This window comes from Cherax quadricarinatus, chromosome 48 (genome assembly GCF_038502225.1).
Source record: "Cherax quadricarinatus isolate ZL_2023a chromosome 48, ASM3850222v1, whole genome shotgun sequence".
NCBI lineage: Eukaryota > Metazoa > Arthropoda > Malacostraca > Decapoda > Parastacidae > Cherax > Cherax quadricarinatus.
The window spans coordinates 14,656,193-14,672,785 of NC_091339.1; the positions used below are offsets into that span (position 1 = coordinate 14,656,193).

The 16,593-nt window shown below is 45.0% G+C and overlaps 1 protein-coding gene across 2 annotated transcripts in view; it reads right to left on the reverse strand.

The window, feature by feature from the left end:
• Positions 1-253: 253 nt before the first annotated feature.
• The window catches only part of LOC128696184 (uncharacterized), a 34,111-nt gene continuing 17,771 nt past the window's right edge, over positions 254-16,593 (reverse strand). For both annotated transcript variants that reach the window (XM_070094889.1, XM_070094890.1), the window contains exons 6-7: positions 3,782-3,891; positions 254-2,132 (exon numbers count right to left, since the gene is read on the reverse strand). In XM_070094889.1, coding sequence (XP_069950990.1) covers positions 1,665-2,132; positions 3,782-3,891 — 578 coding nt within the window. In that variant the 3' untranslated portion in view covers positions 254-1,664. The remainder of the gene's footprint in view (positions 2,133-3,781; positions 3,892-16,593) is intronic.

Genomic DNA, 16,593 nt, shown 5'->3' on the forward strand with positions numbered 1-16,593 from the left:
CATGCCAAGGAGACCCCCTTGAAGAGGCATTATACCATAATGGTCATTTTTGATCTCTTCACTAGCATCAAGGAACCCATGGGATCCCCTATGAAAAAGGCCCCTTACCCCTGGGAGCAAGGATACCCTATATGTATAGCATGCAATATCAACATCTGAACATTAAAACCTACTATTAACAACTGTCAGGAGGTGGAGTATAGTATGCAACATTTCAGAACTGCCAAAACTATATTACAAAAATACACTGGTACACAATTTTTGTGATAAATTTATTGGCAACAAATGTGTAAATAAATTTAAATTGTAATTTAGAAGCAACATTGAGTAGATAACCTAGTATCTTTAGTCTGTAAACTAATTGCTCAAAGTAAAAAAAATGGGTTACAGCTTAATTATGCAACATCAGTTTTGATCAAGTTTCATACACTTCATATCTAAAACCCACTATTTTACAAATTCAACTTTTTTCCAAAACCTGCTGAGGATCATTACTGCAATTTGTTCCAGTAAAATAAATCTTCATAACCAATGCAGATTGTTACAGTACCTTGTCACTAATGCCACTTTACAGAAATGTTTACCTTTAAGAAGATTTAAAGGCATAAATGCATACAAAGAATGAAGGCACTACAAAAGCAGTTTTAACAGAATTAGACAAATGGCAAAGCCAAAACGTTAACATAAATGTAGTGTCAAACAATGAATGCAGACAATGAGAACCTTCCAGTAAAAGTATAGCAGCCTAGCTTCACCACATGGGACACGTGAAACTTACTAAAAAAATTAGCAGCCAGTGCAATGGACTGGCCCACTTTCACAGAAGCTTCCCACTCCCATTTCAAAATAAAGGTACAAAAACCATACCCAGAGGAATTTGCTTACAAACACTTTATCTTTCTTACGTTCTTTTAAAGTAGTTATTAGAAGTACACTTAAAGCAAAATGCAAATGCTGGAAAATAGATTATCAAAATTAATGACTAGTGCTCTTGCCAAGAAATTCGGGATTTCAATCTCGTTACCATGTGGAAAACCAGTCCAGTTGGTACAGCTAATTTGTCCCATATAAATCAACTTTTAATTACCTATGCTGGCAATTTAAAGTAATCTATAAATTTCTGAACTTTACTGTTCACATTAAGCAACTTTCAATTACTTTACAAGGTGAACAAAATAATTAAACATTTACTGGAAAAATTATACAACTTCCAGCATGAGATCCTTCCAGTAGTATTAAAATACCATAACTTACTTCAAGCGAACTTTCAAAAACATTTTTAACGAGTTAAAACACTTTCTAAAGAGACCTACTTAGAACTGCAGCTAATGTGTACTGAAATCTAAGTGAATTTTTAAGCCAATGAACAATACAGGATATATTTAACATTAAAACTGCCTATAGGAATTTTTCTTGCACAAATTTTATGCTAAAATTACTTAAACTGCGAATCAATATAATTCAAATGTTTCATAACTATTTACAGCCATAAACTCCCAATAAAACATTCTCTGGGAGGTAAATTTAGGAGCGAATTTCAAGCATCCTGATTTTGTTTTTAAAGATTTAATACCTGTCAAAATTTTCCATTAAATCAGATAATGAAGTGTTCAGAGGTAATGCTATGTCTACTAATTGATTCACACTCTTAACACTTATGGCTTCTATACTTCACTATCAGAGTCAGCACTAAGAATCATGCACTCGTCATCTTCAGTATTTTTTCTGTTCAAAATGTCTGTACCCAAATAAAACTTAAGGTTATCTCTGATTATATTTTTGTCTTTCTGCTCTGGTGATGCATAGTTAGTAATTGTGTTTTCCGCACCAGTTATTTCTGTATCTACTATCTCAATATGTAAATCACAAGTTCCTTCTATTTCCACAGTTTTGATATTGTCTTCAGAGAATTTTTTTCCACTAGTGTTGCATGCTCCCCGAGATACTGCAACATCAGGCTTATCCTTAACGCTGACATCTTCAGTTACCACTTCATGGGAGACGCTAATAATACCAATGGGCGTCTGGTCAACATTCTTCCGAGGCCGCGACAAGAAGATTGCCAGAGGTATAAAAACGACGGGAATTGCTACCACCACATTTGCCAGTGAACACACCAAATTAGTCCAGTGCTGCAGAAATGCAGTTAATTAAAAATACAGCATTACAGATTTATATATACACATCTTAAAATAAAAGAGGATCAATGATAAATGTACATTGCAACTTCACTGTAAACGCGCATTTATAAAATCTGAATTTAATTACCGGGATTTCATCATTGCTCCATTCCAGTATTTTCAGGGACAGCACCGCTAATTGAAAAAGTGTAAATTATAGGGAGACGAGACTGAAAACACTGACAGGTTAGATCTGTCAGTGATCGTGAACAAGGTCAAATTAAACAAAACAATGAATAAAGCTAATGTAATTACAGGAAGTTAAACTAGCTTCAGTTAAGTTAAGATTTCCTTTAGTCAATGCCAGGATAATCCTGAAGGTTAAGATATGCACTGAATTATGAAAACCCCCTATGTAAAGAAAAAGTTGTGGACAAACTAGTTAAAATGGGTGTCAGGTGCATGCAACTAGTCACAGGGAGGGCAAAACTCCTGCAAACAAGCGGCTGTAAGCGAGATGCCTCGGGCTTTCTATCTTTAACCAGTAGTTTCAAAGTTTTTTTTAACGAGCCAAACACTCGTCCTGCTCAACCTTTTAACTTAGTCTGTAGGGCTCACCACTTCAGAATAACATCGAAAGCCAGAACCGTGCCTGCAGAAAATACTGCTTATTTTAGAGGCCCTTTCCTCATGCCAGGAGATGCTCAAACAACTTTTGAAGGGGAAGGAACATCATGCAGTAGAAAGACTTGCAGTTAGTGTCTTGACGCCGTATCACCATACTATTTACAATCATGAAGTAGGACATAGAAAACAGGCTGTCGAACCTGCAAGTAGGTACAATGAGAAGCCATAATTTTTAATGGAAACTAGTAGCAGTCTAAACACCACTGAAGTTATCCACTGCCACCTTTAGTCTGACACTCCACCCCCCTTTACCAGACTATTCGGTACACAAGATCGGCCAAACAAGCCCTTACCATTAGGGATACTGTGGATAAAATAAAACTATACTGCCCCGTGGGACTAACACGGGTCACTCTTAGTAATACAAACCAACCCTTCCCTTAAATGATCAGTTACAGAATTTTAAAATCGGTAACAAGACCACCCTGCAGTACAGTCTGCAGACTAAAGAATGCCAAACTTCCACTGTCAAGGCTTTCTCTAGGCTGAAGAAAAGCAAGGTGTGAAGGAGTCTGGCAGAACCCTCCTGGAGGTCACCAGCCAGTTAAACTAAGGAGTCTTGTTGACCTGAACTTGCAGAAACCAAACTGCACAGATTCACTTGACCTTCACTCTGTCCAATCTCCTGTGTGTGGTGCGAATATCAACATTGCAAATGGTGAGAGCACAAGTACTGCAATATTGTGACCTCTTCCATAATCATGTGGAAGGAATTTAATGAAGTGGGAGGAATCTTATTTAAACTCCAATCAGGGATGGATTGGGGTGGGGGGAGAAATTGGATTTTGCCCAGCCACAGAAGCCTCGCCATGTTAGGGTGACGAGACATCAGTGGGGTTCATGTAAAGGTGGGAACAACCTAAATTGGGAAAATACAAATACATACCTTACATTTGGCTAAAGATAAGCATATGCACACATTTTTACCTCGAAAGTAATTTTATTAAATATTGTCAGTGAACAGATCGACTTACAGGCCCATACTGGCAGTAGAGTATGAGAGCGAGTAGAGGCTTGAGGGGCCATGCCCAGGACGCGCCCAACACCAGCACTAAGTCACGAGCCAGCGTCTCCACATTGCAGTCTGGTTAGGGCACGGAATGGTATATAATTAATATGTATAATTACTTTGTGCCCAATCAAATTTATACCACAAGAGGCTTCACTGCATTAGTGACATTCCACATGAAAGTATTTGCTACACCAGAGTCTGGCAAGTTGCAACTTTAAGAGTGTTTCTGCCTAGAAAGAAAATATTTTATGTGGTTATATTTGCTAGTGTTACCAACTAGGGCAATGACAGATTTTTATATCTTTACCAGTTTTGTTAAAGCCTAATTTTTCAATTAAGAGAATCCTCCATTTCTGGTTAATTAAGATTTCGAAACCATCATACATGACTATTTAGATCAGTTGTACATGAAATTCTAACCTCCATGCACACTGCAACCATCTCCAATTTTCCACTTCTTGATCCCGAAGATAACGGAAAAATTAAATATCTGGTGTACCAGTACTGAGCAGTCTAAGCCGCAGTCGTTACCAACGTCTACAAGTAAAAATGGCTAAGTATTCCTTATAATCCTGCACTGCAGTGACTGGTAGTCGTACGACCACACTGCCGTGGATTAGAGGACAGCGACTTATCCTCTTATTCCACTATCGTCAATCATTTATCACCATCAAGCGGCTTTCTATGTCATTGATGTACAAGGTATACAGGCCTAGCTGATGTGTACTTTTAGAAAGGTAATATAATCCTCCGACTTTTCCTGTTCACTTTATTCTTTAATATTTTGGTTAAAGACTGTATCGTTAACGAGCAATTACCTGTACCTATTTTATTACAGAAGCCAGATTGCATTTTCATGCAGTTTGTACGGGAGGAAATAAATTTACCAGTATTTATTAATTATGGGTAGTCACAACTACACAAGGGTACTTTTTTTTAAACAGTGCTGAAGTACAAGACTTCAAAAACATTCCATTACCTAACAGTTCTAGTCAATTTCCACAATCCAAAACCTTCCGACTGCCATTTTCAGAGCAAGTACCGTTCTTTCCAGAGCTCAAACCCAGATTATCAGTTTCCCCTGAATACCTTCATGCAAGTTACTTTGCTAACCTTCCATCACAAAATTCCTCCCCCTTCTCTTAAAATTACTATAAATGCACGATTATTATTATAATCAAAAAGAAGCGCTAAGCCACAAGGACTATACAGCGCTGCAGGGCAGGAAGGAAGCAAGGGCATCAGGTGGCAAAAGGGAGATGGATGAGTAATAGGTTATGGATAACAGCGGGGCAGTGGATGGTGAAAGGGTAAAGGGCAGCAAGAGACTGAACTAGAAAGGGCTGAGGGGAGTGCGAAAAGTATCAGAGTTTGTGCAGTAAATCAGTCGTTGTCAAGAAGTCAATGAGAGTCAGGATTAAAGGAGGGTCCATCAGCAAGAAGGGAAGGTAAAGAGAGAGTAGTAGAACGAAGACGACGTTGGAGGTAAATTCTGCGTGCTCGTTGATAGAGAGGGGAGTAACAGAATGTGGCTAATCGATACTGGAACTTGACACTGCTCACAGAGAGGGACAGGGTGCCTCTCCACGAGATACCCATGAGTAAGACGAGTGTGGCCAATGCGAAGGCGGGAGAGAGTGGTCTCCCAACCTCGGCACTGATGACAAGAAGACGGCCAGTAACCTATGCTTGGTTTAATAGAATGAAGTTTGTTACCGAGCAGAGTTGACCAACGTTGTTGCCAACGGGTGCGAAGGTGGGTAGCTATTGCAGCAAAATAGTCCAGAAATGGAACACCTCGATAGGAAATTGGTAGGTCATGTACTGCTGACCGCGCAGCAGTGTCTGCCTGTTCATTGCCCTGTACGTCGACATGACCAGGGACCCAACAAAAAACTATGTTTGGTAGAGATACGGCGTAGCCAAAGTTGGATACGGAGAACTAGGGGATGAGATGTATCAAATTTTCGTATAGCCTGTAGAGCACTAAGGGAGTCAGACTACTACAAATGATGACACGGGCATAGATGCGATACGAATAAGTGCTGCAAGAATGGCATACAGTTCAGCAGTAAAAATGCTAGCTGAAGATAGTAAATGCCCCCGCACGACGCTGTCCGGAAACACTGCTGCGAATCCGACGCCGTCTGAAGACTTAGAGCCATCTGTGTACACTGCGGTGGCATGAGAATGGGAGTGGAAGTGATCAAGAAAAAGAGCGGGAAGCCACCGTAGGCAGTTGAGCTTTCGAGCAAGGGAGTGAGAAAGAACAGATCCGAACAGCTGGAACTTCCCAGGGGGGTAGGGAAAAGTGAGATGCTACATGAACATATAAAGGTGGTAACTGAAGGGAAGACAAGAGTGAATGTAGGCGAAGAGAAAAGGGACGGAGCAAACAGGGGCGGCGAACGAATAAAGAATGTCTACTAATATCGGTGACCATTCTATAAATGGAAGGATTGTGTAGATCGTGAGAGCGTACATAGTAGCGAAGGCAATGGGCATCACGGCGATCAGACAAGGATGGAACATTTGCTTCTGTATAGAGGCTCTCAACAGGGGAAGAGCGAAAAGCACCAAGGCACAAACGTAAGCCTTGGTGATGGATAGAGTTAAGGCTAGAGAGAGTAGCAGGAGAGGCCGCAGAATAAATCTGGTCACCATAATCGAGTTTCGATAAAACGAGGGCTGAATGTAGGCGAAGCAGAGTTCGACGATCAGCTCCCCAGGAAAGATGAGCAAGGGTTTTAAGAAGGTTTAGCCGGCTGTGACAAGTTGCCTTCAGAGAGGTAATGTGAGGTTTCCAGGATAACCGACGGTCAAAGAGAAGGCCTAGAAACCTGACTATCATGTTCGGGGATACGGGAGCCATAGAGATACAAAGGATGATCGGAGATAACAGAGCGTCTAGTGAAAGTAATTTGGTGAGTTTTGGTACTTGAAAATTTAAACCCATGCGTGGTGGCCCAAGTGGAAACACGGTCGACCGCATGCTGGAGAGAAACTGCAATAAGGTGACAGTCAGCGCCTGCACAAGCAATAGTGAAGTCATCAACAGAGTGATGACCAAATATTGGGTGGAAGAACAGAGGCCAAATCATTTATAGCAAGGAGAAACAGTGTTGTGCTTAGAACACGTCCCTGAGGGACACCTTCAGCTTGGACGAAGTCCGGGGAAAGAACATTATTGACTCGAACACGGAAATGTCTGTCAGTTAAAAAGTTCTTAAGGAAGGATGGTAGATTGCCTCAGAGGCCTAAGGAATGGGCCTGGGCCAAAATATTATACCTCCAAGTTGTGTCATATGCCTTCTCAAGGTCAAAAAATATGGCAATAACCGAGTGATTATTCGCAAAGGCATTACGAACATACGTATCCAAGCGTAGTAAGGGGTCTATGGTAGAACGACCCTTACGAAAGCCATATTGACTAGCGGAGAGACTGTTGCGAGTCTCTAAATACCACATTAAAAGTCGATTTACGAGGCGTTCCATCACTTTGCAAACTGCACTAGTAAGAGCGATGGGGCGATAGTGGGAGGCATCATGTCCTGTAGTACCCGGTTTGCGGAAAGGGAGAACAATGGCAGATTTCCACAGCTGGGGAAGAACTCCTTGTGCCCAAATAAGATTGAAGAGGTGTAAGAGGACTACAAGGGCCAGCTGCCGATGATCGGCAAGCTGAGAGCGTTGCCTCCAGTTCTTGAAGTGTAAAAGGCACATTATACTGTTCTTCTCTGAGAGTAGAAAAGTCCAAGGGTACTAACTCTCTGGCAGACTTTGAGGAAAGAAACGAGGGGCATAGATGGAGCCCTCGGGAAATACGGACCAGATGTGTGCCAAGTTCAATGGCAACGTCGAGAGGGTTTGCTACATCAACACCAGCGACCCGTAGAACAGGAGCCGGGTCAGGAGAGTATTTACCACTCAATTTCCTCACTTTTTTCCAGACTGCACTCATAGAAGAAGCAGAGGTGATGGTGGAAACAGTCTCGCCAACAAGGGCGTTTAGCTTCACGGATGACACGGCGAGCGATCGCACGCTTCTGCTGAAAATCAAGAAGTCTCTCAGCGGTTCTATTGTACCGGTACCTGCCCCATGCAGCACGTTTCAAACGTACTGCACGAGCACAAGCAGGAGACCACCAAGGCACGCACTTCTGAGAATGCCTGCCTGAGGTTTGGGGTATAGAATGAGAAGCTGCGGTATAAACTGATGTCGAGAAGATGTGTAGGAGCTCATCAATGGAGGATGAAGAAGGAACCTCACTAAAAGCAGTGAGGTGTGAGTAAAGATCCCAATTTGCCCGATCAAATTGCCAGCGAGGGCTACGGAAAGGTGGTGAATAGGAAGGAGAAGTAAGAATGATCGGAAAATGATCGCTGTCATGTAAGTCTGGTAGAACAGACCAGGTGAAGTCTAGTGCAGTGGAGGAAGAGCAGACTGATAGATCGATGCAAGAGAGAGTATGAGTACGAGGATCAAAATGGGTGGGAGTACCCGTATTTAAAACATGGAGGGGGTGAGAGGCGAGAAAAGCCTCCAACTGAATGCCACGTGAGTCACAATGAGACCCCCCCCAGAGGAAATGGTGGGCATTAAAATCACCAAGTAACAGAAGTGGTGGTGGTAAGGATGAAACAAGAAAGGCAAAGTCTGGGATAGAAAATGCTCGAGAAGGAGAGAGATATAAAGAACATATTGTAAACCACTTATTCAAGTGGATACGGGCTGCAGTGTAATGCAGCGAGGTATGGACAAATAGTTGACAGTACAGAATATCTTTGCGTAGAGGAAGGGCACTTTCATTAAAGGTCTCATCTGAGAAAGGATCCGAAGAATACAAATTATAGCCTGAGATAGGTTGGAAAACAGCCGAGTGTAATTTTGGTTCTTGTAAGCAAGCACCAACAGGGGAAAACCTGGAAAGCAACATCTGAAGCTCACCCCGATTACCCCTGAGGCCGCGGATATTCCACTGTAAATAGGCCATGATTGGCGATGAAGAAAATATCAGGAATCTGTAGGTAAAGGCACCTACGGACTAGAGGGGTTAGAAAAGTCAACGTGTGGTGGCATTGGAAGATGTTCAAGTAGTGAAGGAACGGAGCGTTGCGAAGAATGGGGTTGTGAAGATGGAGGAGAGGGAAGAGAAGGAACAGGAAGTGAATCAGTGTCCATTGAAGGTTTAGTCTCTGCAATATATTCTGAAATGGCTTCAAGTGTTTCTGAATTCAAAGATGTATGGGAGACCAGATTGGAGATAGGAGGAGGAGGAGGGTGAGTAAAGATTGGGACAGTAATGGACTGTACCAAAGTAGAGGGGGAGGGAAAAGTGTAAGAGACTGGAGATGAAGTGTGGGGGGGGGGACAGAAGAGGCAGAAACCTGGGAGGGGACGGGGGTGGAAGGCATAGTACGAGGAGGGTGAATCTCCACACTTGTAATAGAGCCAGAGAGAGGGGAAGAACTAGGTACAGAGACTGGAAAGGTAAAGTGTGGAGGTGGAAGAAGGGAAGGAAGGGGCAAAGAAGATTTGAGCAATGTGGATTTTTTGGACTTCTGAGTAGAGGGGCGATTGGTATTAGGTGTCGTACGAGGTCTTGTCGATACTGGGGCTTGTGAGGAAGGACGCGAAGATGTGAGAACAGACCGAGTTGTAGTCGGGACGTCAGAGCCAAGGACAGCAAAAGGATTAGATGCCGTAGTGGCTATGGGAGGGGTAACAACAGAGGAGGCTGCAGAAGATGGGACCCCAGAAGTGGGGGGATGTTTGGAAACACGAGAATAAGAAACACGGGGTAGTCTCCCTTGGAGGCGGAGATGAGTAACTGCCATAGCATAAGGGAGACCTTCTGCCTCTGAGGCAACGGATTTCACGTTCATTTAAGTAGACCTGGCAATGGCGGGAGTACGAAGGGTGAGCTTCATTACAATTAAGGCAAGATGGAGGTTGACTGCAAGATGTATTAGAATGGTCGTCGGCACCACAGACTGGGCATTCGGCCATAGATCTGCAATATTTCGCTGGGTGACCAAAACGCCAGCAATTTCTACATTGTTGCGGTGTAGGTATCACCTTTCAAACTTGTAACCGATTATTATTATTATAATCAAAAAGAAGCGCTAAGCCACAAGGGCTATACAGCGCTGCAGGGTAGGGAAGGAAGCAAGGGAATTGGATGGCAGAAGGGAAGGGGGGATGATCAGCAGGTTACAGAAAACAGCGGGGCAGGGGATAGTACGGGGGTAGAGGGTAGCAAGAGATTCAAGTAGAAAGGGCTGAAAGTATCAGAATCTGTGAAGTCAGTCAGTCGTTGTCAAAAAGTCAATGAGAGAGTCCGGATGAAAGGTGGGTCCATCAGCGAGAAGGGAAGGTAAAGAGAGAGCAGTGGGGCGAAGACGACGACAGAGGTAAATTCTGCGTGCTCGTTGATAAAGTGGGCAGTCCAACAGAATGTGGCTGACTGATAATGGAGCTTGGCAATTCTCACAGAGAGGAGCAAGACGCCTCTCCATGAGATATCCATGAGTAAGACGAGTATGGCCAATGCGAAGACGGGAGAGAGTAGTCTCCCAACCTCGACACTGGTGATAAGAAGACGGCCAGTAACCTATACTCGGTTTAATAGACTGAAGTTTGTTGCCAAGCATAGTAGACCAACGTTGTTGCCAACGGGTGTGAAGGTGGGAAGATATTACAGCAAAATAGTCCGTACATGGAATACCTCTATAAGAAACTGGTAGGTCATGTACTGCTGACCGCGCAGCAGTGTCTGCCTGTTCATTGCCCTGTACGTCAACATGACCAGGGACCCAACAAAAAACAATATCTTTATGCTTAGTAAAGATGCGGCGTAGCCAAAGTTGGATACGGAGGACTAAGGGGTGAGGTGTATCAAATTTTTGTATAGCCTGTAAAGCACTAAGGGAGTCTGAGACAACCACAAATGATGACACAGGCATAGATGCAATACGGATAAGTGCTGTAAGGATGGCATATAATTCAGCAGTAAAAATACTAGCTGAAGATAGTAAATGCCCTTGTACGACGCTGTCCGGAAACACTGCTGCGAATCCTACGCCGTCAGAAGACTTGGAGCCATCTGTGTACACAGCAATGGCATGAGAATGAGAGTGAAAGTGGTCAAGAAAAAGAGCGGGAAGCGACCGTAGACAGTTGGGCTTTCGAGCAAGGGAGGGAGAAAGAACAGACTCGAACAGCTGGAACTTCCCAGGGGGGTAGGGAAAAGTGAGATGCTACATGTACATAGAAAGGTGGTAGTTGAAGAGAAGACAAGAGCGAATGAAGGCGAAGAGAGAAGGGACGGAGTAAGCAGGGGCGGCGAACAAATAAAGAATGTCTACTAATATCAGTGACCATTCTATAAATGGAAGGATTGCGGAGATCATGAGAGCGTACATAGTAGCGCAGGCAATGGGCATCATGGCGATCGGATAAGGATGGAACGTTCGCTTCTGCATAGAGGCTTTCGACAGGGGAAGAGCGAAAAGCACCAAGGCATAAACGTAATCCTTGGTGATGAATGGGGTTAAGGCTAGAGAGAGTAGCAGGAGATGCCGCTGAATAGATCTGGTCACCATAATCAAGTTTCGATAAAATAAGGGTGGAATGTAGGTGAAGGAGGGTTCGACGATCAGCTCCCCACGAAAGATGAGCAAGGGTTTTAAGAAGGTTCAGCCGGCTGTGACAAGTTGCCTTCAGAGAGGTAATGTGAGGTTTCCAGGATAACCTACGATCAAAGAGGAGGCCCAGAAACTTGACTGTATCACGTTCAGGGATACGTGAGCCATAGAGGTACAAAGGATGATCAGAGATGACAGAGCGTCTAGTGAAAGTGATTTGGTGGGTTTTAGTGCTGGAAAATTTAAACCCATGTGTGGTGGCCCAATTGGAAACACGGTCGACTGCATGCTGGAGAGAAACTGTAAGGAGGTGACAGTCAGCGCCTGCACAGGCAATAGCGAAGTCATCAACATAGAGTGATGACCAAATATTTGATGGAAGACTAGAGGCCAAATCATTAATAGCAAGGAGAAAAAGTGTTGTGCTCAGAACACATCCCTGGGGGACACCTTCAGCTTGGACAAAGTCCGGGGAGAGCACATTATTAACCCGAACACGGAAATGCCTGTCAGTTAAAAAGTTCTTAAGGAAGGATGGTAGATTGCCTCGAAGGCCTAAGGAGTGGGCTTGGGCTAAAATATTATACCTCCAAGTTGTGTCATATGCCTTCTCAAGGTCAAAAAATATGGCAATAACTGAGTGGTTATTCGCAAAGGCATTACGAACATACGTATCCAAGCGCAGTAAGGGGTCTATGGTAGAACGTCCCTTACGAAAGCCATATTGACGAGTGGAGAGACTGTTGTGTGTCTCTAAATACCACACTAAACGTCTATTTACTAGACGTTCCATTACTTTGCAAACTGCACTGGTAAGAGCAATGGGACGATAGTGGGAGGTTTCATGTCCCGTAGTGCCTGGTTTGCGGAAAGGGAGAACAATGGCGGATTTCCACAGCTGTGGAAGAACTCCTTGTGACCAAATAAGATTGTAAAGGCATAATAGGACTGCAAGGGCTGACTGATGTAAATGTTGTAGCATACGAATATGAATGTCATCGGGCCCAGCTGCCGATGATCGACAAGCTGAGAGTGTTGCCTCCAGTTCTTGAAGTGTAAAAGGCACATTATACTGTTCTTCTCTGAGAGAAGAAAAGTCCAAGGGTGCTAACTCTCTGGCAGACTTTGAGGAAAGAAATGAGGGGCATAGATGGAGTCCCTGAGAAATACGGACCAGATGATTGCCAATTTCATTGGCAACATCTAGTGGGTTTGCTATATCAACACCGGCAACCCGCAGAACAGGAGCCGGGTCAGGAGAATATTTACCACTCAGTTTTCGTACTTTTTTCCAGACTGCACTCATAGAGGAAGCAGAGGTGATGGTGGAGACAATCTCGCCAGCAAGTGCGTTTAGCGTCACGGATGACACGGCGAGCGATCGCACGCTTCTGTTTAAAATCAAGGAGTCGCTCTGTGGTTCTATTGTACCGGTACCTGCCCCATGCAGCGCGTTTCAAACGTACTGCACGAGCACAAGCAGGAGACCACCAAGGCACGCATTTCTGAGAATGCCTGCCCGAAGTTTGGGGTATAGAATGAGAAGCTGCGGTGAAAACAGAGGACGAGAAGAGGTGTAAAAGCTCATCGATGGAGGACGAAGAAGGAACCTCTTTAAAAACAGTCAGGTGTGAGTAAAGGTTCCAATTTGCCCGATTAAATTGCCAGCGTGGGGTGCGAAGAGGTGGCGAATATGAAGGGGAAGTAAGAATGATTGGGAAATGATCACTGTCATGTAAGTCCGGGAGAACAGACCAAGTGAAGTCTAATGCGGCGGAGGAAGAGCAAACTGAGAGATCGATGCAAGAGAGTATGAGTCCGAGGATCAAAATGTGTGTGAGTACCTGTATTTAAAACATGGAGGGGGTGGGTGGCAAGAAAAGCCTCTAACTGAATTCCACGGGAATCACAGTGAGACCCCCCCCAGAGGAAATGGTGGGCATTAAAATCACCAAGTAACAGAATCGGTGGCGGTAATGACGAAACAAGGAAGGCAAAATCCGGAATAGATAATGCCCGAGAAGGAGAGAGAGATAAAGAACAGAGCATATACCACCTATGTAAGTGGATACGGGCTGCTGTGTAATGCAGCGAAGTATGAACAAATAGCTGATGGTACGGAATATCAGTGCGGAGAAGAAGGGCACTTTCATTAAAGGTCCCATCAGGAAAAGGATCTGAAGAATACAATAAATTATAGCCTGAGATGTGAGAAATAACAGCAGAGTGTAATTTTGGTTCCTGTAAGCAAACACCAACAGGGGCAAACTGGGAGAGTAACATCTGAAGCTCACCCCGATTACCCCTGAGGCCGCGTATATTCCACTGTAAAAAGGCCATGATTGGCAATGATAAAGATACTTGAAATCCGCAGGTAAGGGTTCCTACGGACTAGAAGGGTTAGAAAAGTCCACATGCGGAGGCAGTGGAAAATGTTCAAGCAGCGAAGGAACGGTGCGCTGTGAAGAAAGGAGTTGCGCAGATGGAGCAGAGGAGAGAGAAAGAGCGGAAGGTGGATCAGTGTCCATTGATGGTTTGGTCTCTGCAATATATTCAGAGATTGCTTCAAGTGTTTCGGAATTCAGAGATGTCGTATGGGAGACAATATTGGGAATGGTAGGGGGAGGATGAGTAAAGATTGGAACTGTATTGGACTGTACCAAGGTAGGGGGGGGGCGAAAGGGTGGAGGGAACTGGAGAAGCGTGGCAGGGGACAGAAGAGACAGGAACCTGGGAGGTGGCAGAAGAGGAAGAAACTTGGGAGGGAACAGGGGAGGAAGGTACATTACGAGGAGGAGGGTGAACCTCTGCACTTGTAACTGAGCCAGTGAGAGGGGAAGAACTAGGGACAGAGACAGGGAGGGTAAAATGAGGAGGTGGAAGATGGGTAGGAGGTGTTACCGGACCTTTTTTTGACTTTTGAGAAGTAGAGGGACGATTGGGAAAAGGTGTCGTACGAGGTCTCGTCGATACTGAGGCTTGTAAGAGAGAACTCGAAGAAGCGAGATTAGACTGAGGCGTTGAAGTAGGGACGTCTGAGCCGAGGACAGCAAAAGGATTAGATACAGGAGTGATTATGGGAGAGGTAACCACAGAGGTGGGTGTAGAAGATGGGATACCAGAAGTGGGGGGACGTTTTGAAACACGGGAATAAGAAACACGTGGGAGTCTCCCTTGGAGGCGGAGATGAGAAACTGCCATGGCATAAGGGAGACCTTCTGTCTCTTTGAGGTAACGGATTTCCCGCTCGTTTAAATAGACCTGACAACGGCGAGAGTACGAAGGGCGAGCCTCATGACAGTTAAGGCAAGAGGGAGATCGATTGCAAGACGTATTAGAATGGTCATCGGCACCACAGACTGGGCATTCGGCGATAGATCTGCAATATTTCGCTGGATGGCCAAATCGCCAGCAATTTCTACACTGTTGTGGTGTAGGGATCACCTTTCGAACTTGTAACCGATGTCCTGCTATATAAACTGAGGATGGGAGTTCTCGGCTGTCAAAAGTTAAACGAGCCACATTGCTAGGGTATCGTCTCCGCCCACGGGCAGGAAGAACGTAAGTGTCTACCTTGAGGATTGGGAGATCTTGGAGTTCCAGCTGTTCTAGAATGTCGGTGCCACATGTCTGGAAATTTTGTTGAACTATGGTATGGGGCAGAATGACGGTACCACTACAAGAATTGAGGGAATGATGTTTTTCAAGGGTGACAGGAACAGTATCTATATGGGAAAGACGAGAGAGCTCACGAGCCTGGGTAGCATTCTGTACGGTAATGATGCGCGTACCGCTCTTAAGAGCATGAAAAGAAATATCTTTACCAACATGGCGTAGGAGTGCCTTGCCAATACTATGGTCAGAAAGATAGGCAGTAGAGGAAGTTGGTCGTAAAGTGAAGAATTTAGTCCACTGTTCAGTCTGAAACTGAGCGTGGAAAGGTAGTGAAGGACGTGTCGATCGTTTCTGAGAAGAACGAGAAGGTGAAGGTGGAGAAGTATCATCAGCAGGTAATTGTCGTTGACGTTTAGGCGTGGGACCAGAGTTGGTCCGACGTGGAACGGGTCGGCGATTTGAAAATTGCCGCACCGTAGAGGGAGAGGCCGGAAGCATAGTCAGAGGAGAGCGAAGGTCTGATAAATCGAAGGAGTCAGTCGAGGCCTCAGTACCTGAAGCGGGTGAGGAAACAGCACCGGCAATAGGTACAGAGGCATGAGGAATGTCTGAAGAGTGGTCCAAAGACGAGGCGGGGTCAGAACGGGGTGCGGTATCAAGAAGGGGCCCGGGGGTACCAGGTTCATGGACTAGGGCTGCCATGGTTAGGTTACTTCTGTTTAAGAAAAAAAAAAAAGAGAAAAATAAAAAAAAGAAAAAAAAAGGGGGGACCGGGGAGGGATAGTTCCTAGGAGGAATGAAAGGGCCAGAAATCTCCCTCCGCGCCCAAGAGGACCTCAGCACCGCAAGTAGCGCAGATGCAGCATGGAACCCGTGCCATACCCTACCCATCATGCTAGTAAACTAACAATCCGGGATAGCAACCTCACATCTGCCGAGCTACCTCGGTGGACAAAAGAGAGGGCGGCCGGATATCCGCCACAAAGCATACCTCCTTCGGCCACCACCCCCGGAATCCGAAAGGTGGCTTCCAGAGATACACTCGTCGCCCGAAAGACACCCAAAGCTACTCCGGGATACCGGAGAGGGATCGGGACATCCCCAGGCGATCCAGATTCCACGGCAAACTACGCCACCGCTAAGAACCTCAACGGAATGGGATGGACCCCGGTATCCTTTCTCCTACCCAGGAACTAGCGCGCCTGTGGGAGAAATCCCAAAGGACAAAAAGAGGAAGGGCAAAAGGGAGGAGTGGGGAGGAGGAGGAGGAAAGGAAAAAGGGGAGGATGGGATAGGGGAGGGGAGATTGGGGGGTAATTAGGTTCGGTCTGAGGAAGAAGACCGATAGGTCTAATTCCTCAGACCAAGAGCCTCTTCACCACGCCAAGGAGCCCCCCTTGAAGAGGTTGTAACCGATGTCCCGCGACATATACAGAGGACGGGAGTTCTCGGCTGTCAAAAGTTAAACGAGCCACATTGCAAGGGTAACGTCTCCGCCCCCGGGCAGGAAGG